A 25,910-nucleotide genomic window follows, 5' to 3' on the forward strand; every position below is an offset into this window, starting at 1 on the left:
ACAGCTCTTTATCTCGGGAATTCCATTGTATTTTCTTTGAGCTAGGCTTTTTCACACAGTCAAGTTTAATTTAGCTACATTCAAATATATAGAACCATAGTAACAAGCTTTCATTCAAATAGAAGGTGCATTTAAAGCAGAGCTATTCAAAAGAGAATCAAGTGTCTCAAAATTCATTTGCAATCACAAGACATGAAAAAAAAAATCTTAAACTACTGTCTCACTACTCTTCTGTGAGCTAGGTACTAAATCTAGTTTAGTTTCTGAAGGAACTGAGGAACAGATGAACAGAGCTTCAACTAAATGAAATCTTTATTGCTACCACACGAAAGAACAACTTAATTCTCAGAGCTTCTATTAATAAACTCCTTTGAGTGTGTAAGACTGCTAGTACAATATGTATGTGTGGGAGTAGTGAAGTATTTTAACAGATGTCAGGCCTGAAGCTAAATACAAAAATAAATAAATAAATGCAAGACTGAAGAAAGTTTGGGCTTGCAGTGATGACTTGATGCACTGCAGAGTGGCAAACTACTTCGCAATTTATATTTCACTAAAGATGGCTTTTTTCTTGAAGAGTACTTGATAATGGAGATGCAGACCCTACTTTTCTGTGTATTTTCATTAAAACTCCCACCAAATTACACAAAAGATATTTTTACAGATACTGAAAAACACAGCTGTTTTGAATAATAGCTGATGTCATTAAAGTAACCATTTTTAAAGACAAATTGTATGCCTTTTGCTTAATCATAGGTACTGCTGAAAGCATAGTGATGTTAGTTTGATAGAACTGTAGAAAGGCAGTATGGCAGCATGCTATTAGTAAAACAAAACAGCGCAGGCCAATGCAGCAGTATGTCGGGGTCTGTCTTATCTAAGAAATCTTAGCAGAACAAAATCAAAGGTGAAATTCATCCCTGATTTCTGTGGTTACAATTCCGCTACAACCACTATGCCTGAAGTCTACCGCAAGCATTGATATTTTAATAGCACAGAGGACACCTAAACTCTGCAACACTCCAGAACTATTTCCATGTTTCCACTCACACAGTTGCTATTTTTAGCACTGCTTCTTGTTCATAGCAACACACAGCTACTGTTTAAAAACATTCATGTTATATTTGCCTATCTCTCTTGCCTATCACACATTCATTCTTGAAGTGACTAAAGAACATAATGTCATGACACCTTTCATACATTAAGATATGTGCACCTTTTAAGCCTAGGTTTATCTTTCGATTGCTAAATCAAACATTGTCCCTCTATTCCTTCAAAAGCAGGATCTCCCATTTTCTGATTCATTCCAGAATTTATGGTTCTCGCTCTATGAGTGCCTATGAGGTACTGCTTTGAGATGTAATGAACTGTAGCTTATTGAATTGAGCTTTAACTTCAGGGCTTAATCAAAAGATTATTGAATCAAGAGAAATCAAGTTTTTACTCCAGAAGATCTTCCAGGTAGAGATTCTAGTTTTGTTTGTCACAGAGTGTACTGTAAAGCACTGCTTGCCCACTGACAATCTGATATAAAAGGTATCAATAACATGAAAACGAAGAGTGCTTTAAGTTAGTCCCACTGCTGCCATTCTAACCGAATGCAGATGCAAGATGTGATAGCCCCAGAATTCAGTCCCAATGAAGGGTGTCACAACAGCATTTATGAAAGAGTCTTGGAAAGTATTACTGACCGTTGCGCTTTTGCAAACAGCCACTTCACCACATTCCCCTGGAACACAAGGAAATTCAAGTACACACACCAAAAGCGTTACTGTAATGTACACCACTGTTAGTATTCTTAGCAACAAGCAAAGGACTGAACAGGACGGACAATGAACTACCATCCACTTGGCTCCTTTTCAGATGGTACAGTGTCAGGTAGCAAGGGCATATTGGAAGCTCCCAGCCTTAAATCCATCTTTACATTTCTCATTTGTAGGAGTATCTTTATGAAAAGCTAGTCTAGGTATTTTACTAAAGGATTATGCTTTAAAGCCAGGTTTAACATGTTATGTAACTATTGCTGCTTTCTGCATTGGCTGCTGATCTGCACTTCCTGAAAGTATTGAAGTAATTTGATAATTCCTGTATCAAGTCTTAGAAGAACATGAGACTGATGATAAAGTAAATAGCCAGTAAACAGGCACTCAGCAGCCAGCAGACTGAAATATATAATACGGCACCTTTTCTGATACCAGCATAAGTACTAGTGAGTCCATTTCGCTTCTTCCTGTGGCGATACAACCAGATGCTGAAGACCATAAGGATAATCCAACAGGCTGCACCAATTCCAGCAATAAAGGCAGGCTGCTTTACTACGTCAGAAATCTGCTGGGCTAAACTGACTTGATCTTCTGAAGACACAGGGTTTCCATGAGAATCTGAAAAAAAAGACACCCAAAAGAGCCAATTAATTTGAATAAGCAATTTTAAAAGGCAGCATGAAAAGAACTGACATAACCGTAGTCCAGTTTTTCAAGGTAAAATTCTTAAGACTGTTCTTCAAAACCTCTTTTTACAGGTCTAGATAGAAATGGTTTGTTTTCCATACAAGACAGGTACCCCCAACTTCGCTGACTTTTGTTTGTTTACGAAACCCGATAAAATCAGGCCACTAGGCATACAAAGAGAGAGTTAGGCTCATAAATTTCAAACTTGGGGACTGCTATTTTGTTTTACTTTTATTTTAGCAAAGCAACCCTGGCTTCAGAAAGTCAACAAAGACCACCGCAAGTAAAAGAAAACTCAAGTATGAAACATGCGTAGTCTGTACTTTGAGCTCTGTGAATGGGTAGAAGTCAGCTACCCAAACATCTACTCTCATAACTGAAAATCACAGAAGAATTACAAATTCAAAGTACATTCACATGAGGTTGGTATTGAGGGATACATTTTAATTTAGCAGTTTCTGACAGATGACTTAAATGTTGTACTACACAGTTGTCCTGGTTTCGGCTGGGATGAGTTAATTTTTTTCCTGGTAGCTGGTATAGTACTGTGTTTTGGATTTAGGATGAGAATAACATTGATAACACACTGATGTTTTAGTTGTCGCTGAGCAGTGCTTAGTGCTGAGTAAGTCAAGGACTTTTCAGCTTCTCACACAGCCCTACCAGGTGCACAAGAAGCTGGGGGGGGACACAGCCGGGACAGCTGACCCAAACTGGCCAAAGGGATATTCCATACCATATGACGTCATGCTGAACAAAACCAGGGGAACGGGGCCGCTGTTTGGGAACGGGCTGGGCATTGGTCAGTGGGTGGTGAGCAATTGCATTATGCATCACTTGTTTTGTATATTCTTTTATCATTATTATTATTCCACCTCCTCCCCCGCCCCAAAAAACCTGTTTTTATCTCAACCCATGAGTTTTACTTTCCTCAGATTTTCTCCCTCATCCCACTGGGGGAGGGAGGCAGTAAGCGAGAGGCTGTGTGGTGCTTAGTTGCTGGCTGGGGTTAAACCATGCCAACAGTCTAACATACTCTTTACAGTCTCTCACTTTGACCACAGTTAAAAAAGGCTGAATATTTAAAAGGACGTAAAGAAGTAAAAGTACAAAATAAGCAATCCTGCCCTCTTGACATGGATGAAAAAGCTAAAGGATAACTAAAAAATGAGTTATGAAATGGTAAAAATAGTCATGCAGTCTCACAGAATCACTAAGGTTGGAAAAGACCTGCAAGATCATCAAGTCCAACCATCAACCCAACACCACCATGCCCATTAAACCATGTCCCACAATGCACATCCACAAACTCCTTGAACACCTCCAGTGATGGTGACTCCACCACTTCCCTGGGCAGCTTATTCCAGTGTCTCACCACTCTCTCAGTAAAGAAACTTTTCCTAATATGCAGCCTGAAAAGTCTCCTTATTACTGGACAAGCAGCCCTTTTCAAAAACAGTTATCCTTAAATATCCCATATCAAAATAAAGAACATGTATTTTTCCACACACTTTAGACTTTGTTTTACTAGAGAAAGCACCTGTAAGGATCAGTCTTTTCTGCTCTTTCTGAACCAAACTTTTGCAAGAACATTCTAGGAACAGCAGTAAGAATATTCAGTTAATGATCAATGCTTTCTAACCGAAATGAAGCAACTCAGGGACAAAATACTGCCTTCCTGATTGTTTTACCACTACAGTGGGCGCTTACTGGAAATTTCATTATTGCACACAGTGAGGGCAAGAATTTGAAACCTTTACTCAGAGCGGATATTGCTTTACACATTCCACAGCTTAGTCTTTGAAATACCCATTTTTACTCTTGTGTAAATCCAACAGTTAGTTCCTTTTTACTATGGGTAGTAACATCAGATTCAGAATGAGTGTTTTAAGGAGAAAGGTGCTGTTATTAATTTTATTAATATAAACTATATAAGAAATGAAAACCTATTTACTTAAAAAACAATACCTTTTCCATGTGACCTAAGCAGATTTTTTTTTTTTTATGATGACGTCTTGCATTATTCCAAAATAAGCCTAAATAAAATATAAGAAACTGCAATACAAACAGAAGATGGAATCACAACAAATCATACAAATAACAAACCTCCTCTGGAAAAGGATAGCTTTTTGAATGGAAAATGGTTAAATTAATAACAGCTTCTTCCAGTGAAGGTTTCCAGATTTTGGTTTTTGCGACGTCAAGGTCAAATACCTATTTTTTCGAGGAATCACCACTGCCTTTGCTGCTACCTTACTGGAAATTTTATTTCATATTTCATGTCCCTTTATCTTCCGTGATCCTAAGTGCACTGCCTAGTCTGAAAGTTCACCAGGCAGACTCGTTCTTTTCTTACTAATACACCCTTTGTGTCTACTGGGTTTATAGATTTCATGCCTATTTGTGCAAGGTTAAGATGGGTTGCTTCAGATTTTACGGAGACAGCGAAGTGAAGTTCCACACAAGTGGCCAGATGGGCTTAAATGTCTAAAGTATACTGTGACCAATGAATTAAATCTGCTACTCTCTATCTCATCTCTTGTCTCTTTGCAGCTGAGGCCATATTAAGATATGAAAACTTGCATCATCAGTCTCTTTTCAAAATGAGTAAGCCTACTATTTCTATATTTTTAAACAGCGACACTACCTTATACATCTTAATGGAAAAAACCAAAATATTTCTTGAGAACCTATGGTCCTGAATAGATTTAGAAGCCTGATAAATATTTTTTCTCTAATACTTTAAATATATGTATTTAAAACAATAAATCCAGGGGGAAAAATAATCGCAAACTCAAAAGCCAAATAAGAATGTTTTTTAAACACGTCAACAACTCAGAGAAAGCCATAGAGAAAGCCAGTACTTTTGTATATACAAACATTTTGCATTGCTTAGTCAATGCATGTCTAAAGATTACAAAATACTGAAGAATCTCTTTGAACATTTATTGTTCTAATTTTTAATTAAGATTCATTTCATGGTATTATTTTGCTAGCATTCAAGCATAAGAACAGCATAATAACATATTTGCTTTTAAGAAACTATGCTTGTGGCATGTTGTACATGGGTGGACTGTTAGAGCCATTACATTAAATGAGCGGGTATATATTTACACACACGGTGAAGAGAAAAATGTGTATGTGTTTACGTCATATAAACAGCATCATAGAAAAGAAGATGGAAGGGCTTTCAAGGGGCCACATTTGACCCATGTCCTGCTCTTCTTATAATTAAAAAATAGAAAGCAAGTTAAATATAAAGCAAAGGGAATGAAATCTAGTGAACCCCTCATTACTAAAAATTTCCAGGAACATTATCTTGGAAGCCTCTCCCTGAGAAGGGCATCTCCCCTCTCCATAATAGCCCTGTGAGATCCTGAAATGATCAGTCAGGAAAAAAGCTCTTGAACTAAAAGAAGTGCTTTTTCTTCATCCCAGGAAATTTCTGGAAGCTTTGACTGAGATATAAACGGTTCGTAATCAACATTCCTGTTCCTGCTTGCACTCCTCGGGGAGACGTGCCAAAATAATAAGTGAACATAAACATTCTACGGCAAAGCGCATCTTACTGCCAGAGCAGCAGCCGCAGCATTTAATGTACTTGAAAATGCCTCAGAGTTGTTGGATCAGGCTGATCCCACAACTCCCTAGAACCAGCATATTATCACAGTGACTCATCCCTTCTTCTTCTACCCCAAGATAAGAGCCTTCTTTGTAATCACAGATAACGTTGCTATGGCTATTGCTCACAAGCTACCTGATTTGACTGCCTTGAAGCTCCAAGTTTCAAACTTCAATGAAAACTAATTAGAATTTACATCGAGAAGAACTGGGACCTCTAATTCTCTAATGTTAAATATTCATATAAATAATAATAATAATAATGATGTAAAAACTAACATTTAAGCTGTTAAATGTTAAAAGAAAGATTAATATACCATTAAGATTGGAATGCCAAAGATTCAAAAAAGTCAGGAAATTCCAGGTTCACAGGTGTGCAAGCAACCTTAGCTTTGCCCTGTACATGTACAACCTATGCAATGGTACTTTTCCATATGCCTGTCTCATTTAGTATACAAAATGCACAAACAGTAAGATCTAAGTTTTGTTGTTGTTGCTAATTCTGGCAATTCAAAACTTGCAAACACCTGCAATCTGCAACATAATGTCTGAGCGTTTTCTCAAATATGTGTGCATGATGCAATATGAAAATTATTTGGTAAAATATTACCAGGTTAAGAATAAGGTGTTTTGACTCCTTTCTAGTTACATGTTTCCAAAACTGGTAAAATATCAGTTTTGCACTTCAATCTTATATAGTTTGAGGAGACAGCACCGAACAGGTTTGGAAGGGGTGCTGTGAGGGGAAAAAAGATTACTTTCTTTGAGTCACTTGCAGGCCACAAGACAAAAATATCAACAAAAACCCCCTTACAACTATCACACTAGAAGTACTTGAAGGGCTGACAGAATAATACCCCTGAAGGCATGCTAGCTAGTTCACAAATCTCATCTCCTAAATGAAGCAATTAGAATAATAAAGATTCAATGAGACTTTCTTGTGTTTTGTACACTTGAGACATCCACTGGTTGAATAATGCACTCAACATTTACAATAATTGTGCAGACATCTCTTCATAGATAACTGCATACCATATATTCATACAAATTATGCGTTTAAGAGTAACATTAACTGCAGTTGTGGGGCTTCTCAGAGCGGGTACCCTGAACAAAATATGTTGCAGTATGTTCCAATTTCACTACTTATTTGCCAACAAGCATAGGTAATACTGCCAAGCTATCATAGGTAGTATCCCATCCTGTACAAAAGTTAGGCTACAGATCAGCAAAAAATAATTTGTAGTGTACCTTTCTGTACAGAGCATTTTTGTAACCAATGTTCTGAAGTTACATGTCGTGACAAGAAAAGAAGTTCTATCAAAATTATATTCTTTTTTCTCCACAGCACAGTATTATAAGTACAATATAGTGAGCTGTGGCTAGCTCTCATGAAATATGAATTTTCTTCCTTAATACCAAAGTTCTCGCAGTCTTTCTTGCTGTAAAATATCAACTTTTCTTTTAAAACAAATGATTTTCCAGCCCTTGGAATTCTACAGAAAGCTTTAAAAGGTCATTCAAAAGCCAAGAGGAAAATTCAGAAGGGGAGTGTTTTAAGAAGACACATGACTTTTCAGTTGATCTCATGATTTTAAACACTGAAAGGTGATTTTTGAATAACAAGCAAGTATATTGTTGGCTTGCCCCTGGTGGCACGGGAAGTCTGGGGTATCACAGCTCAGTGAGCTGCTTCATGTCAGCTGAAACATGGAAAATGAAAGAGCTCTGAGCTTACAATTTGTACCTGTCTTTGTAACAGGTTAAGTGCATGCACAAGGTCAGTTATCACAGCTCAGCTGATGCATGGGACTGCGATTGCACGCCTCAGCTCTCAGAGAATCCAACGTCTCCTGTCCTCCCCTCTTGTTCTGGAAGATGCCCTCCGAAACATGAAGCTTCCTCCTGTCACACACCCAGCTGAAATTCTGCCCAGGCATTTCTCAGAGTCACAAACCCGGGAGCACCCTGCACAGCACGCAGACTCAAATATGAGGTTGCTGTGCAAGAGCTACACTGGGGAAAAAACCCCCTCTTCTTTGGATGCTCCAGAGCCAGCCACAACCTAGTCTCACATTTTTGTAAGAAAAACACACTATAAAGAGATAGACATTGGAGTTTAATGAAAAGTTCTTCAGAAAAAAAAGTGAGTATCTAAATCACATGGTATACCCTGTTTCCACACATGGAATTCTTAACTAGTTTAAAAAAAAAAAAAAAGTAAGGATTGTACTAATTCAGGTATTGGGAAAAGATTTCCTGAAGAACTAGTTGGGATCAGTGACAGAAATGTAGAAACTTGAAGTAGTCAGTGGCAAACATGCAGTTCCTAGAGCACGTATGTACAGGGAGTCAGGACTCTTTCAAACCTTCTAAAAGTAGCATCCTTAGTCCTCTTTCCTCCCCCTCCCTGGCCTCCCTTCCCTCTCTCTGTAACCATGTAATTTATTGCTGGTGAAAAGTGCCAATTGATGACATCAACAAATTAATTTTCTTTCTTCAGAAGAGCTACCAGAAAACTCCAGTGTCTGCTCCACCCCCAAGCTGGGAGCACATCCAAGAACTAAGAATGCAATTCCTTGCGGGGACTGTACGAGAACCTGTATCACAGGGTAGAGTTAGGTAAACTGCAGCCATTCTTCTGCCTTGGTGATTTTGGGTTGATCCGTGCTACTAAAGGGTACTCCTCTTAAATTTAAGTACCGATTTTCAGCAGCCTCCTGCAGTTGCCAAAAGGTCTGCAGCACTGTCTAGGTATTTCTTTGTGCTGCTTCTAGTGGCATGGATCTCCACGAGACTCCTGTCTCCAGGTCTTTGCCATGTAACAACCAAATTATGGGATTTTTACTACAGTATATATAGATTTGGCCATGCCACTTAATTAGAAGCAAGCAGTACACAGAGTATGAAAGCAAACCTCAACCACAAGGAAACGTATGGATTCTACCAGACTTGCACATTTGAACACGCTCTGAGGTGTGCAATTGCTTCATGCTTTCTAACATAGTGTCAGTAAAGGCCAGGAACCCAGAAGCAGACAAAAAATCTTACCCTGACAGAGTCTCATTTGTTTCTTTTTCCATTTACCAAAACCCCAAAATGATTAAGTTCCATTATAAAATTCACCTTCATTGAGCATTTATCATCAGAGAAAAGGGGGAAAAAAAAAAAGTGGTTATGAAATCTTTGGCTTTGAACATCGAGGTTACCAGATTATTTTACAGTCATAAGCCTCACTAATTTTAAATTTTCAGTATCTAAGCCATACAGAACAAACTTGACTTTGACTGGAAAGCTGGCTGTAGGAAGCTGTGAATGGAAGCTGGCTGTAGGAAAGAACAATCCAACAATAACTATGGGGTTTTGCACATATTAATGGAATATCATATAAGCTGTGTAATTTTGTCGTAAAATCTCTATTAATGTAATTGGGAATCATATGCTTGTATAAGTTAAATAAGTTAAAGATGACCTTCATTTTAATAGCCAAGGAAATGTAGATGTAATTTTCCAGAGAATATATTAGTTGTTCAGTTTTGTTTTCACATGCAGTAATTACAGATTTTTAAATACAAAAAGTGAAATAACAAGGAAGATCTACTAATGATACGGAGATAGATGGGACATAAAATCCAAAGCAGCATGCTGAGTTTGCTTTCACAATTATATACTGTAATGATAAGCTATTTTGATACAGGCATACTGGTAAAGCAACATATGACTATACCTAAAGCTACTTTAAATAATCTTCAGCTACCCAACAGCAAAGATGCATTTCTCCCAGATACATCCAGGAGCAATGGCCCTGATCTGCATTTACGACAGAGAGATGTTGGTGTAAATGAAGTCAAGAGGTCAAGTTTATTGCAAATCATCTGTGTACCTCTTTTTCCTGTACTCAGGTTATTTAGTAGCTTTCACACATAGTTGATATTTATTGTGCCTAATTTTAGCATGCTCTTGGTTTTTTGCTTCAATAAAGAAAGATAAAATCTGATCAAGACAAATAATTACATCCCCAAACTGAAGTGAGCCAACACTTAGTGATTCATACTCCCCTACATGTTTTGTTACACCAGTCTCAAGTGTGAAAATTCACTTTGAAAAATCAATAACCAAAATGCACTGCTGAATTGGGAGACTAAAAACACCTGTGTTGTTATAAACCCATCTTTAGAACGCAGTTCTATGGCAAGTTTAAAACCAGAAATGACAAATCCTGCTATTCCAGAGATCAAGTAACACTATCTGTTTCACTTGTCTTGAAAGTATTTCTGGTGCCATAAAAGACAAAAGAAAACAAACAAAAATCATTGAAACCAACATGCAGGATTACCAGCAGGCTTACCTAATTGGATAAACTGGGGATCGCTTTTCACTCCAGGTCCTGCCCCAGTACTTGCTGCCACTTCCACACTATATCGAATACCAGGAACTAGGGAGGGGATGACTACAGAAAAGGTGGAACCATCTACGGTCTTGTTTATATGGTATCGACTTTCATTGCCAAGACACCAAACCTGCAGGGAAGTAAGTGTATGGTATGTATAAATGTTCAACATTCAACACCAAAGGATAAGTAGGAGGCAGGATGACACATTCCTTTCTGCTAGATAAAGAAATTTAGATTTTGTCACTACTCTAACATCTGCAGTCATGGATTGCTATCCTAAGCACTGTATGAATACTGAAAAGATACTTCTTGTTCCAAAGAGCAGCTCCAACTACTAAAATTATTTGACGGGTTTATCGTAATTCATTTACAGTTCAACCAGTGACATCAGTGCTAATAAAACTAAAAGCATTAGTAACACGGAACAAATAAGAGAAGCCCAGTAGCCAAGAATCGTTCACATAAACAACCAAGTAAGAGCATTCAGTTAAATGAATTTGCAATTCTGTTGTTCAGGAATCATTCGTCAAGCAAGGCTTTCTTCGCTCAAGTGCAAGGGCAAGTCTTTCATTACATGATGTCACAAGAGAACCAATGTCATGCTGGAATCCAAAAGTTATCTTTTTTAAAAAAAATGGAAGCAAGAGGCAAGGATTTAATATGCCATCTTCTACTGAGAGACAACACATGACACCAGATCTCAATTTTTGGTTGAGATCAGGGCATTGGACTAACAACTTCAATTCACCACTTTATAAATTACATCAATGATATTAAATGATTGGGAGAAACAATATGATGAGATATTTTTACCTCTTTAGGCCTACACCACTGATGTGGCAAATGCTTTTAAGAGTACGGTTGAACTCCCAATTGCTATTAAAGGTGAAGTAGCAGCTAATCTAGATCTGCTAAAAACTTGATGAAGCTGTGTTGATTTCTTTTTTATTCCCTTTCCACAAATGTATTGCTCTGCCATGAATATTTATCCAGAAAGTTAAATTACTTAAATCCAGTACTTTATCTGTAAAGAAGCAAACTTTCCTGAGAACAGCAGCATTTCTGAACCTGTGCTGATTGTACACAGGAGGGAAAATTTTGCTTTTGACATATGGAGCTCCTAAAAGATTTAATACCCAGATAGCTGCTTTTAATCCCTCGTGTAGTTCTGCTGCTGTGGAGATTGCCAGGTGAGTGAGCTAGAGTTTCACATATGGAACAATTGCTAAGGTCCTTTCTGTAGAGCCCTTTCTGCCTGGACACTGGAAATTTTATTTCACCCTCAGGACATTGTAAGATGATTTTTCCTTCTCTGGATGCGAAGGACTGAAACAAGACTAGTGGGACACTGTGAGGATCTGAAATGTATTTTTAGCTACTTTGAAATATAATTCCAACGCAGCATATACATAACTGCTGCTGCAGAGCAGGTCAGAGCACATGAAGAGAAGAGAATCTCCTTTTTATATTCTGATACTAAGTAGAGACTCTTTGAGTCAGTAGTAGTAGCATAATTATTAGTAACATTAGTAATACTGCTCTGAAATCCTAAAGGATGGTTCATGCAAATGCTCTTATGTAAATAAGAACTCGATAAAGTGAGAAACAAAAGATTTAAATAACTTTGACTTACATCATTTTCACAGAAATTGTTACTGTTACCTTGTACAATGGTGTATGTGCAAACAAAACCAATTTATTATATACTTGTAATGATGCACTACTAATTCATTTAAATGTTTTGTTCTTAGGTGCTCAAATACATGGAAAAATTCACAAAACAAGAATGTTAGGTTAAACATCAGGTTGTTCAGTACTTGCCATGCTATATTTGATTGTATACCTAAATAGGCAAGTGAAAACGAACTTCTAAAATTTTATGAAGGAAAGAGGAATTCACATTATAATAGACACATAAGGGAAGAAAGAATTACTTTAGCAAGAGGATTTCTAACTTCATGCCAGGGAAGGACAGAATGACTTCTGCTGTGATTTGAATTTCTGTCTTTTTGTGTGTGCTACTGACACTTCTTTAATTAAGATGGTATTCTCTTTCCTATTTATTTTATCTTTTAATTAAAGTAGGTACACTATTGCCTTAGATCTGAGTTGCTGTGAAAACAAAGAATTCCCCCACATATGCTTCCTTTATTTTCTGGGAGAAAACGCCAGAGATAGAAAAACAAAGAGGAAAGAAAAAAGAGAAAATTTTAAAAGACTTTGCTTTTTTCTTGTTATTAGTTCTTAATCTTACATCACTGGTTCTGCTGGTTCTGCACTTATTTAGTTTTTAGGCAAAAACGTTAATTACATATAGCAACTTAAATAGCAATTACATACGTATTCATTGTGTCTGTTTTCTGTCCGTGGTGAAAAGCACAAAGGAAAATAATGGCATCCACACAAGAAATGTAGATGTGAAACATGCCAGTGTGCCACCTACTGCTACGCAAGCACGACAAGGCGCTTGCTCCTACACCTGATAGCCTATTACCTCTGAATGCTATCCATTTATCCACTCGGAAATGTGAATTTCCTGACTTTTATTGTTTTGTTCTTACAACCTTAACATTCCTCTGATGCAGTTTCTTAATGGAAATAATTCCATCTCTTCAGCTCAAGGTCTGTTTTTAAATAAAATAACTTTGCAAGTATTTTTTTCCAATTACATTATATATCTGAAACTAAGCCATAAACTGATTTTTTTCACCAGTTGACCAGGTTCTGAAAGGTGTTTTATTATTCTAAATTGACCATGAAGCTTAGCAATCTCTTCCCTTTCCCACTTCTACTGAGGAAAAAAAAAAAAAGCAGAATAAGTTTTGATGGCTAGGAATATATGTCTCTAGCACAGTCCTTTAACCTGAAAAATAGACAAGACATTCTCAATTGAAAATTTTTCTCAATAATGCGCATTTGCAGGAGACTGAAACCAAAGATCCTGCCTCTCCATGGCTACAGAGCTACAACTAGACATTTAAAATGCCTGTAGCTTGCTTAGGAAAAATAAGATTCATTTACTTTGCTATGTAAAGTATCACAAAACAATTTGAACTGAAAATAAATACAGTGTATGTTGCTACATGAACATCAAATAATAAATATTTCATAATGTACTTATAATTTGTTAAAAATTAAATAGTCTAATGAGAACTGTGTGTGAAAAAAAGAAAAATTTCTATACACTAAATACATTTATTATTATACGAGCACATTCTTTATGTGAAAGCTTTCCATTTGTTTTAACTACCCAGTTACGCATAATTTACTCAGATCTTAACACTGTTAATTATTATCCCTGAGCTTTTCAACTCATTAAACCTGCTTATATTTACTACCTTGGCCAATGTCTTTTGAGTCGCAAAACAGTTCTCAAACAGGAAAGGTTCCCTCTCTACTTGTGTACGCATTTCTCAAGTTATAATGAAGGCAAGAAGGTAGTTGTTTTAATTAAGAGTGTTGACCCTTTGCTTTGATTTATGGAGGCTGTTTTAATTGCCTTCTACCATCTAGACAGAATTACTTAAATACGGAGTTTGAGTCAAAGAAGTGATTTTCTGTCTCATTTGCTCTGACTAACCAGTAGATGGAGCCAAGCATCCACAAACAACCTCATCTGTCCCGACCTGGCCCATACCCCCTCTGGCAGGGGATCAAAGGCATGCCAGCAGTACCTTATATTCTTGAACCATCCCGTTCTGGTTATCCTCGGGAGGCGGCTGCCAGGTGACCACAATTGCCGTCCCATTCCCATCGTTCTTAGTTACTGAAACGCTCTGAGGTGGAGCACTAGGAGCTGTTTGTTTGGAAAGAAGGATTGAGCCGTTAAGTTTGTCGCATGCAGAAGTGAGCTTTTTTTAAGAGGAAGATGGTTTCTGGGCTACACAAATGCATTCTTTTATGCCCCACCCTTCATTGAGGGCAGTTCTTGCCCACAAGATAAAATGACACAGAAGGCAAGTGTTGTGAACCTGCAACCAGGGTCCTGAGTTCTGCTGCAGCCTCGCTGTGCAGAACAGAAAAGTCCCACTTGTCACCAGACTCCATGAACTCAGATACCCATTATGTGAACGTCACAGTCCCGAGCACTGAATTCCTCATTGGTCTCAAATCATCTCACCCAGGAGCAACAGTTTTGAAAAATAATGTCCATAAATTGACCCCAATAGAATGCTTAATCTCAGTTCCTCTAGTGTGTAAATAATAATGAGTAATACAAAACTTACTACAATCAGGACAGAATGTGTTAATATTAGCACATTCATAATAATAATTTATGTTTTGCATTTTAAATAGTCTTTCTAAAAACTGGATGCTTAGCTGATGCGTAGGATGAATGCAGTTAAGCACACCTCTTGAATCACTCGCAGCGATAAACCAGAGCTACATGGCATTTATACTGGGGAGGGAAGAGAGAAGGGGAAGGTTGCACATCCCAACAGAGGCATCGAAATCCCTATCCAGAGGCACGGGCCATCTTGCATACTCATTATGCCTGAACAGCAACAAAAGGAAGAGCTTCATGTACCTTCCCTTTTTAGCACATCTATGAGATGGAAATACATAATGTAGTCCACTATATCTGTTGCCCTCATTCATCTTTTCATTTTGTCTTACTGATTGATCCAGATATAAAAGCCTTCTAAAAATGTGGTTTCCACTCCCCCAGCTACAGCGCTTTGATGATTTCTGCGGTGTCTGCTATCTACTCAAGATAGTGATTAGCAAGTGCTTCAATCTGACAGAAGTCACTTGTGACCAGACCATGAACTCAGCAGGGAGGAGTGCACACTGCAGTGAAGATAAAAAGCGCATTTCCCATTGTGTGTTGGAGGGGATTTTTGCACATCCCTCTCTCTCCGTCTCTCACGCGTGGTTCTGAATATTTACTTCTGTGTCACCAAACAATTCACATAATGATCAGTCCAACACAGCCTCCTCTGCCGCAGATTGCTGTTCTCAAACAGCATGCACTTCAAACAAAATCAAATAATGAACATATCAGAGGAAAGCAGGCCAGACTACTACTTCAAAAAGGAAAGATGAAGACAGTCTGGCTCCTACTTGCCTTCTTCCAGGGTCTTTGCAAACTTCACTTCGCTGTCTGCTCCCTGAAATTCATTAAAAAAAGGGCGGGCCTTGATTTCATAGTTTACACCTTTCTTCAGCTCTGGAATGATAACGCTGTTTTTAGTTGGAGTCCTCACTTCGAAGATTAACCATTCTGACTCTCCATAAGATGCTGGTGTAGGCCGGTACAGAATTTTATATCCTTGAATATACTGGGATTGCTGGTCCACCTGGCAAGACAGCAGAACACATAACACATCCTTTAACACATATGAACCAGGAATGATGCCTGTGACACTATGCACGGCCCTCGGACTAGCTGTTCATTTTATTCCAAGTAAACAACACTAGCAAAGCAGATAAAGGCTCTTTGCATTACAGAAAATTACAGGCCTGATTCACAATCAGTTTGATGCTGGTAGAACTGGGTTGATTTCTGTGGATTTATGAAGGCATTAAAGGGGGATAACGGAGTTGTATAATATGCCCCAGCTCCATGAAATGAACAGCCTTAGCATCCGCGGAGCAATGGAGCTCAGTGCAGGCCAGACTTCTGCCCACCTGAATCTGCCCGGCAGGGCAGGGGGCACGCAGGGAAAGGGGGGAAGGCGAGGGCAGGGGATCTACAGCTCCACAACTCAGGGTAATGAATACGGAGATCAAAGAGAGAGCCTGCCAACTCTCCGGAGGTGTGGAACCCTCCCAAAATCCATGAAATGAGCACCGCTTCCTGCCTGCTTCCTTCTGGAGAAAGTGAATTGCAAGGGCAGCCAGCTGGCACTATCTCCATCGCTGTGATCAGGCTGGGCTCTGGCAGAGGGCAGATTTGTCCAAGCACTTCCTCCTCCATGTCCACCCACTCAGCGGGAGGCTCCTCCGCGGAGGGAAAGGGCGAGGGAAAGGGCTGTTTTGAGAGGGCTCTGAAGAGGCTCATAAAACTCAGTATGGTAACAGAGATGAGACTTGGAAAAGCAGATCAAAATGATACTCAGTGGTCCTGAGTGCTTTTTTAGACTTTTTATATCACATGTATGGAGAAAGAGATCTTAATGTAAATGAGGGTGGGACTCAATGTGTTTGTCTATAGCTGACACAGAAAGCTATCTTATAGAAGTGATCTCTCACGGAGCGTTCACTATCTTTTAACTACTGGTTTCACTTTCTGATAAGAAAGTCCAATAATAACAACAACAAAATTTTTAAAAATGCATCAGTTTTTCCCTATTTTCAAAAATCTCATACAGTGATATAATAAAAGTATTTGCTTGCAATTTTACTCCAAAAAGCAACACTTTTTGTTTTTAATAATCACATAAAGAACGCATGTGTTAGCTGAAACTGAGGTAATGCTTATTTTTGAAATTGCAGAGAAGCCACAGGCCACCCAAGAGACTGACAAAAACTGCCTGTCTGGAAAAGGTTGTTCTGTAAGTAAAGGTCAAACAAAATCGTGCTAGGAACCTCAAAGATATTTTAACATTATTAGTTAAAACAGGAGATTGCCTGCTGCAGGTGGCTGTACTGCAGGTGACAGTGTAATTACTGTGCAACACAGCAGATACTATTTGTACTCTTGCAGCACTGAGGAGCCCTGGTCATGGATCAGGACTCCATTGGGCTAGGGCTCTGCTACAAAGTCGAAACGGCTTTTGTTTCTGTTCAAAATGTTCTGCCATGGCATAGCAGGGGCTACACCCTGTGCACTCCTACACTGTCCCTGCCAATATATATTGACATGTTCAGATGGAAGTCCTAAAAGCTCACTCCCTTTGGATTTATTCCTGCACCTGGTATAATTATCCCCCATTTTTTCCTCAATCTACATTCTGTTTTGAAACTGCTCTTCTTTGAATTACGTTTTCTTATCTCATTGCTTGGTACTTGCAGTTTCCTGTGTTGTTCTTTCTCTTCATTTCTACCTTTTGATTGCCAAATGTCTCACACAGTAAGACATTTCTAATCCTTTCTCTCACTGAGGCCTCAGCCTTGTAAGCCTACTGCAATCTTTTTCACGTATGTTCCCATTCCCCACGCTTCAGGACTCCTACAGTATTGTTTGCTCACTCTCTCACTCCCTCCGCTATATCCTCCACGTGGCCAACTTCCTACTTCCTCCCGCCAGAGCAACGTCAACACAACATCTGAAAACCGTTTGCCCTCTTCGTCTCTTCTCCCTGTACTGTGCGTACTCATAGCACCGTGGGAACGGATAGGTTCAGATGAGGCTATATGGGTTTGCGTGTGTTTCTCAGTATGTATGTAGGACGGAGGTAACACTTTCAAACAGAATTATGCAGTATTTCTCTCCACTGGTGACTGACAGACAGGGAAGTGCCCATGTTATCTCATTAGGGGACTGATACACTTCCTACTGAAAGCAGTGCAAAAGCTTCAAATGATATGACTTAAGAAGGCTTTGATCAGCCCTTTAGCTTCCAGAGGAGGACTCTGAAACTCTCACCATCTTGTAAACAGCACTCTCTGTAGAGACATAAAATGGTGAAAATGGGACAAAAATTAACGAAGTAGGAAAGCAAAGCCCAAGCAGCATTCATTCCAGAGAAAAACATTTGCAAGCATACAAACTACACAGCTTCTTAAAGTGTGACTCCACAGCAGTCAAACAATACAATTCAGCAGTATATATAACCACCTCCACGATACAGATTTATACTTACAGTCCAATGAACTTCAATTGAGGAGGAAGAAAGGATAGTAGGGTTGTGCAGATGTAGTACCACATCACCTAGTTCTCTCTGGACCTGCTTGTGATCCACGCCTTGACTTGTTGGTGGAACATCTGTAATGATTTAAGATTCCATTCTCAGAAGTATATATGATTGTTAAAATAAGTATATGTAAATACAAATGAATATATCATAAAGTATATGATGCTATCACCAATAAAGTTTACCCTAAGTACTTCCCATACATGAAGTATTTTCCCGAGCAAATCACCAATGCTTAGGTAGTATCAAATCAATGCACTACACTTTCTTTGACAGAGAGAAACAGGAGGAAAATGCTGCATAAAAAGAAAAATCACACTCAGGGATGTCTTTGGTAAATGACTACAGCAGCATCTCTTTATTCTTTCCTGCTGGGTGGAGAAAACATTCTATTACCCCTTGCAAATTCCAAGAGACCAGGAAACCTATAAAGAATGACAAAAGCAGAAGCTGTATCTTCAGATAAATTCATGGGCAAACTTACTGCTTTTAATTACAAAAGAAATGTAACAACTGAAGAAAAGAAAAATTAGTCATGTGGCTGCAGCTTCTCTGATGGCAAGTGACTCCTGTAAACAGGAGGCAGAGCACAGCTGAGTGCTGTCTGGCTCTTCTGACATTTAGTGTATCTTATAGCTAAAAGAATTGTTCATATGCATGAAGGGACAAATTCCTCTCAAAATACTCAATGGTACAATAGAAACACATATTTTCTGCATGCAGAGCCCTTGAAAAGCATATTTATCTGAAATGGAATGACTGTCAGACATGTATAAAATTTATAGGGCAATCACTAATAGGGTGTCTAAAATATACATGTACTATGGACAGCAGAGAAACGTAGTTTCTGTATTGATGTCATATACCTCTCTTTGATCACTTCATTTTAAACAAGTACCATGCTGACTATGGCTAAAAATCACAGACTGGGAAATTCATGAAAAGTACTTATAGTGTTTTCTTTTTTTTTTTTTTTTTTTTAAATTAATCTAATTCCAGATACAGAGTAATGCATTACATAAACTTTGCTCCAGCCTACTACTTCCCTGCCTGACCTCCTCTAGTGACAAAGCAAGCTCAGGAAATCTTCAAGGGTTCTGTTCTCTGAAGACCTTGGAAACTTCCATACCTGTCTGCTTACAAGAAGTGCCAAAGAGAGTATACAGAAATTGCATATATATTTATGTACAACCACTGTAGTAAGTCACTGTAGATGTGCAGACTATCTTGAAGGCTGAGGTTTGGATAGTGCAGTTGATGCTGATATAGAGGACACTTATTAAATGCAAGTGCAACAGTTGTAAAGCATGCTTTTTGCATGGTGGTCATATTCTCAGTTTACCAGCTTTTGGTCTTGTCTAAATAATAATAAAGCCATTGCAAGACTGCATTAGGACAAGGCATGAGGACAAATTTCTTTCCAGAAATATAGTTCCCATTTGGGAATACAAAGCCTATGTCACTTTGAACTTTTATCATACAGTTTCCTCAACATATTTACAAGAAGATGGGATTTATTCAAAGTTACAAAAGCAAACTGAGGTTAGTGTGCAGTCAGTGGGTGACAAATAAGTATTCTTAGCAAGGAACACTGATAACAACAAAACAACAAAAACCAAAAACCCCTCCACTGAGTCACTGCTGTATCCACATGTAGTACGTTCCGCCAAACAGTTCATTTTTCAGGGTATCTCCCTCCCCCCAAAGTTCGAAAGCATTAAAGATAAAAGCTTCTGTTTGGAGAGTTGCCAAATATCACCCTGCTTAGAATGTTACAGGAAATTCAGTGGAATAATTAGTTCTATCTTTGCTAGTCATAAAAGATGAGTCATCAACAATATGAATCAAACTATTAATAGGCTCATCCAATTGCACATCTGTGCTATACGACAATATATGTGTTTTCTTGTTTCGGCTTCAAGCTTCCAAGATGGGGCCTGTCAGTGAGAACTCCTAAGCATGTTGTTGTTAATGCTGGTAAAGTGTTGCCCTATTCCTGGGAATACAGAAATCACTAAAAGGTTACTAAATCTTTCCTTAGTAACAGACTTAGGAATCCATGCAATCCCTATTTTCCATGTGGCTGTGACTCTGCTGTCTACATATATCTGTTGAAATTGTCACCGATCAGGATAAATGCATAATAACAAAGGACAGCAATGTGAAATTGTTCACTCCCCAAGGGAGATGAGAAAGACTTGCTTTCAGACCAACTTCAGAAAAAATGAAAAGTCACCAAAGGAAAATGCTTTCTTTCCTTAAAGGAACTTCCTTTCAAAAACAAACATGTACTCACTTATGCAAACAGAGAAACAAACATACAAGACAGGCACTCTTAATAAGCCAATGGGTCAATTTCTCCAGTAAGTAGGAAAAGCAGAAAAAAAAAAGGAAAGATAATCTCTATCCCTTTTACTTTGAAAAAGAGTATGTCCAGGTTTTCCCTCCTTAAGAATCTAAGTATTTCTACTGGAAAAATGCAGGCTGAAAAGTTGCAATGCATTATTGCCTGTATCCCATCGTAAGTGTCTTTTATTTTCTACAGTGAACACAAAAGTTATTTTAAATTTTACATAGCTGGATTCAGTCCACAGCTGGACTTCAGTCATAGCTGGAGTCAGCGGGTGACTCCTTCATCCACTACTACTCAGCCTTTTCTTCCACTTGGCTATCTGTAAAGCATTGTCTCCCTTCCCTACTATTTTACTTTCAATACCTGTACTATTGAAATACTTTTAATATATTGCCAAAACCTCTTCTTTTCTGGCTCATGATGCCCAATTCCTTCAAATTTTAAACTTCTCTCTTTCCTAATGCAGCAGAAACCAACTTAGATTATGTGCTGTTTTTCTGTCTCAGTCTTAAGCCTCATTTCATTCACTGGACATAATAATAACATTTCCATGGAATTTGAGGATTTGTGTGATAACTTAAAAAAAATCAGAGATTACTTTTGTTGCTAACAAGAGCTATTCTGCAAGATGTAACTATCTTTGGATAAGAGATACTAGGGTTCCCTTAGGCAACGTAATATGCTGTTTAAGCAGCTTTCAGAGTCTATGTTATAGAGAAATGCAAGTTTAAACACTGTATTTTACTATCTAGTATACATTACAGCCAGGATAAGCAGACAGTCGAAAACTACCAGGATTCTTGCATCTGGTATTTCTCAGTCAACTTGTGACAGCCACTGTGGACACCTATAATGTTCAGTACCAAAAGCTTACCTTGAGTTTTCACTGGATCAGATATTTGGCTTGGGTCACTTAGTCCATATGCATTAGCTGCCCTCACAAGGAATAGATAAATTGCGTTAGGTTTTAGTCCTTTAACTGCAAAACTCTCTGTTTTCACATTTTCAGCTACAGTTTGCCAGCTGCTACCAGATGCATGGCTAAGGATAAAACACACACAACAGCAGGTTAGCACGTGCTTCTTTAACAACATATTATACATAAGCGTAAGTACAGCAAGATCACATGAGACTCATATACCTGAAGGCCTCAATTATGTAAGAGGTTGGTGTTGCACCTGAATTCAAATTAGGTTGCCATGACAATGTTACTGTATTTCTGCTGACATCTGTAACCTCGGGTTTTGATGGAGCACTAGGAATCAAGTTTGGGTCAGTGGGTCTTGGTGGCTGCACTGGGACTCCAAATTCTAACAAAGAAGAGAGAAATGCTGAGTATGGACAGGAAGCAGCCGTAAGCTAAATGCTGTTCACATCTGCACTGGCAATTTATGACAGAGTCAGATAACTTCTGCGTTTCAATTTCTGATTTTCCTTTATGTATTTTCTCCATGCAGAGAAACCCTAATTGATTTACCTTGGACCTCTATGTATGCACTCCATGTAGCTTCGCCACTTGGGGTTGAAGCGATGCAGGTGTACCGACCAGTGTCACCCAGCTGAGTGGGAAAAGAGAAGAACAAATATTTGAAACAATCAGGCACTCAGTGGGCTAGAAAAGTAATTACAGCTCTCTGTGTTCCCCCGTGAATATAGATAAACGTATTAGGCTGCAAAAACTTCAAACCAGAAACTTCTTCCATTAGAAGTTATGGTTTCGTTGCTGCAAAATGAAAATGGATACCTATTTCTGAGCATTTGTTAAAGAACTGGAAAAGCTGCAGATTTCTAGTTTAATGTTACCTATTCTGTAATGAACAAACTGAAGGCCAATTCTTGTAGCATTTCTTCCTTACTTTGCAGAGGTCCTATCAAATAAATTGAGAAGGAACTCAACTCAGATGACAAGACCTCATGCAACTGTCAACCTTCTGCCTAAATAATGTCCAGGCATTTGTCTGGGCTGCAGCACTGGAGAGAGAGCATGTCATCCTTAAAACAAAGCTTAAGTATTGCACAGGGCCTTATACGTATGGGGTTCCCTGTGTTAGTATAAATTTCACTCTACAGCAGACCCAAAAAGGAATCTCCATATGCTATTCTCATCCAGTTCTGAATGTTGGATTATTTGTCCATATGGGACTTAATCACATTTCAAAAGAGTTTCTTTTTTTCCCCCAAAAGAAATGCTATCCTCCTAAGGTCCCAGCCTCAGCAGATGAGCTGAAGGGAAGCGCTCAAAAATCAGAGGATCAAACTCTAAGCCAGTGTAACTTGTAATTGGTAACAGGGCAACTCTAGGGAACATAGTAAAGTGATATATTCAACCTAGTTTTAAAAAATTACTACATTTCAACCCACAGAAAAGATAGTAGAGAATAGCCAGTATGCTAAAACTTAGCAACATTTTAAAACATTTTACAGCATGCAAGGCATGATCAGGAATACTGACCAGGTACTTGCTACAATTCCGTAAGGAAGGCAGGTATTTGACAGGTGGTTAACCATTTTGAGCTAAGTTTACACTGTTGAGTGAACACGTTTAAACCTTAAAAACTGTTCTGAAAAAGCTGCATACATGGCTCTATTACTGCAGTATGCTAAACAAAGGCTTTCTTTATAAACATTTGAAATAATTAGATCATTTTAACCTATTACTACTAAAGCCCAAATAATTTAAGGATTCATCTTACTGAAATACAAGTTTTGCTTTCCCCTTCATGTTTTAAGTACCAAATAATTCCCTTAATTAATACCTCTTAAAAGCATTTTCCCTTATGAAATCTGAAATAATGTGCCCTAGGCAGAATAAGCCAAGGTGTTAAACATAAAGAATGAACTATCTGAAAGCATGAAGTATCAAATATTTTAATATATTTACTTAACGTTTCATTAATTCTAAATGTAGGATTTACTACATCAAAAGTGCTTGGAGGTGAAAAAACCAAAGTGAAACAAACAACAAGAAAAAACGTTTGCCAGTTCAAGCTACCTTGGCATATCGGATCTGTAACGCTCCTGTCTCCAACTGCTTGATGCGAGAGTCCTGGGTAGAAATGAGGATCCCATCCTTTTTCCAGAGGATAGTGGGCATTAAAGTGCCTGTGGCCACACAGTTCAGTACTAAAGTACCATCTACAGCTACAGTCTGATTCATAGGACCTTGTCGAATGACAGGGGGAGGCCGGTCTGCAATCACTGCCAGAAGAAACAACAGGAAAGAGATTTCTGCAACTGGAAGCAATTTTCTAATCATCTAAGCAACAGCCGTTGCTTGAGGCTTTGAAACAAACTAAAGATAATTAAACAAGTAATTAAAGTTGGAGGCATGCATTATTCAGGGCAGGGTGCATTATAATGATGCACAGCTACAGAATTTTAAAATTATACACAACACAGTATTTTCAGAAAGTAAAGAAGCATTACATATTACATAGTGATATCTGCTAGGCATTCTCTAATTCTAATGTCTTTATAAAGTGATTATGGAATGAGAAAGGACTTCCCAAATTCTTTGTCAAGGCACAGATTTCACCTTGTTCATCTTCTATGACGTAGCAGGCCTGTATAACAGAATTCATACTTTCAGCATTCAAAGACAGAAAAAGGAGGTAGGCAGGCAGGGGATAATCTGGCAAATATGTACTTCTTAAAAAAATTTTATTGTGTACCATCAACTCATCTTGGTGCTGTTTCCTAATTGGGAGATGCCTAGCAGTAGGGTAAAGTAAACACAAAGCTAATGAATAGGACCATATTAAAAATTTTCAACTAAGAAATATTTTTCCAGTAGTTTCAGACTTTCAGTTCTATGATGACTTAATCTGTCGATATGACTTCAAAGTCACAAAGAGAATCCCACAGTGTGTCTAGATCAATTTTAATGCATCTTTCATACAATGAAAATTAAATGATATTGATGAGTTATTTAATAACTGTGCACAGCAAGGTTTAAAGCAGTCTCAGGATTCACAGAAAAAAGAATGATTGTCTACATGAGGTTTTTTTTCCATTATCCAATGGATCATCAAAAAAAGGAGTAAAAGCTACATTATTGTGTTTCAGTGACCTCCTCTACCTGTACCATCCAACATGACATGGACTGATGATCTGAAAATAGCCACAACTTTAAATGACATAAATCTGTTCAGCAGTGTCATCGGGGCTCACGTAACTTAAAAACTGGTTTGGTAGCTGAAATATAAAACTGAAGTTCTGATAATTTGTGAAGATCAGATATTCCTAAATTACTTTTCGTAACAACAGACAGGCTGTTAGTACTGCTTTTTTTGGCTAAATTCCAACTACCGTAATTTCATTTGCATGTTCAAATGACATTCCGTGTTTTTAACTGCATAATTTATCCTTTACCTCTTGTCCCAACCTGTTGCAATGCACTGCAATGCACTGCGAGGCTGTTAGTAATTTTTTCTGCAGAGGCAGTCAAAATAAGCTCACTTATAGTTTGTATTTGACTTTGACAAGTTTGTAAAGAGCTTTGCAGTTGTCAATGGTAAGAGGCCGACCGACCTGTGCTCTACAGGAGAAATCTAATGATGCTGAAATCCATGGTGAATTTAAGTGCCACTGAAGTTGATGGCAACTTCTATTACCTTTAAGAATACCAGGGTATCATTCTGCATATCCTGCCTTCACTTTTATGAAAGTACCAAAAAAATATTGTCCCAAGACATTATACAAAACAACTAACCTTCAAATCAATCCAGAGCATATAGTCATAGCAAAGGAAATATATTTAAATTAATTTGATTTTTTTCCAAGTTCAGATGTCATAGGTCATTAACAGAAGACCTCTTAATTTTCTCCTTTAAATTTATTTCTTACCTTGCCATGGCCTTCTCCCCAGTGAAAAATGAATAGAAAAGGATTAAGAAATGTGTATTACCACTTGTGAGAAACCAGAAAGGATGCAGTCCTATTCCTCCACACAATCTCAATCCGGTGGGTGTAAATAAACAATTTTATTCTCCAGGTTCACCGCATGTTTCTAGTACTGTATTATTTCTATGTTTTCTATAGGGCAAAGGCCTAGTTTATGGAAACTCTTCTCAGACAACAGCTTCCCTCCACTCAAAGTCTCTCCACAGACTGCACTTACCCTCTTTTTCCGTAAGTGCTAAGATTATTATTTTTCCTGTGTATCTTTCCTATGAAAATTATGAAGTATTTCTGATAATTGGCAAATTGGCCTCACATCAGCATGTATTACTGCTTGCACTCATGTTCCCTGTAGCTTTTTCATCTTAATTTTTTTTTCCCAACTGCTCCTAAAGAGG

General features: G+C 38.2%; 1 protein-coding gene across 1 annotated transcript in view; it reads right to left on the bottom strand.

Moving 5' to 3' along the window:
- ROBO1 (roundabout guidance receptor 1) overlaps nucleotides 1–25,910 on the bottom strand; it is a 530,296-nt gene that overhangs the window by 34,730 nt on the left and 469,656 nt on the right. The window contains exons 11-19 of the mRNA XM_059823819.1: nucleotides 23,606–23,811; nucleotides 22,091–22,172; nucleotides 21,755–21,923; nucleotides 21,488–21,654; nucleotides 18,210–18,331; nucleotides 15,530–15,761; nucleotides 14,136–14,257; nucleotides 10,417–10,588; nucleotides 2,184–2,381 (exon numbers count right to left, since the gene is read on the bottom strand). Coding sequence (XP_059679802.1) covers nucleotides 2,184–2,381; nucleotides 10,417–10,588; nucleotides 14,136–14,257; nucleotides 15,530–15,761; nucleotides 18,210–18,331; nucleotides 21,488–21,654; nucleotides 21,755–21,923; nucleotides 22,091–22,172; nucleotides 23,606–23,811 — 1,470 coding nt within the window. The remainder of the gene's footprint in view (nucleotides 1–2,183; nucleotides 2,382–10,416; nucleotides 10,589–14,135; nucleotides 14,258–15,529; nucleotides 15,762–18,209; nucleotides 18,332–21,487; nucleotides 21,655–21,754; nucleotides 21,924–22,090; nucleotides 22,173–23,605; nucleotides 23,812–25,910) is intronic.

This window comes from Gavia stellata, chromosome 1 (genome assembly GCF_030936135.1).
Source record: "Gavia stellata isolate bGavSte3 chromosome 1, bGavSte3.hap2, whole genome shotgun sequence".
Classification (NCBI taxonomy): domain Eukaryota; kingdom Metazoa; phylum Chordata; class Aves; order Gaviiformes; family Gaviidae; genus Gavia; species Gavia stellata.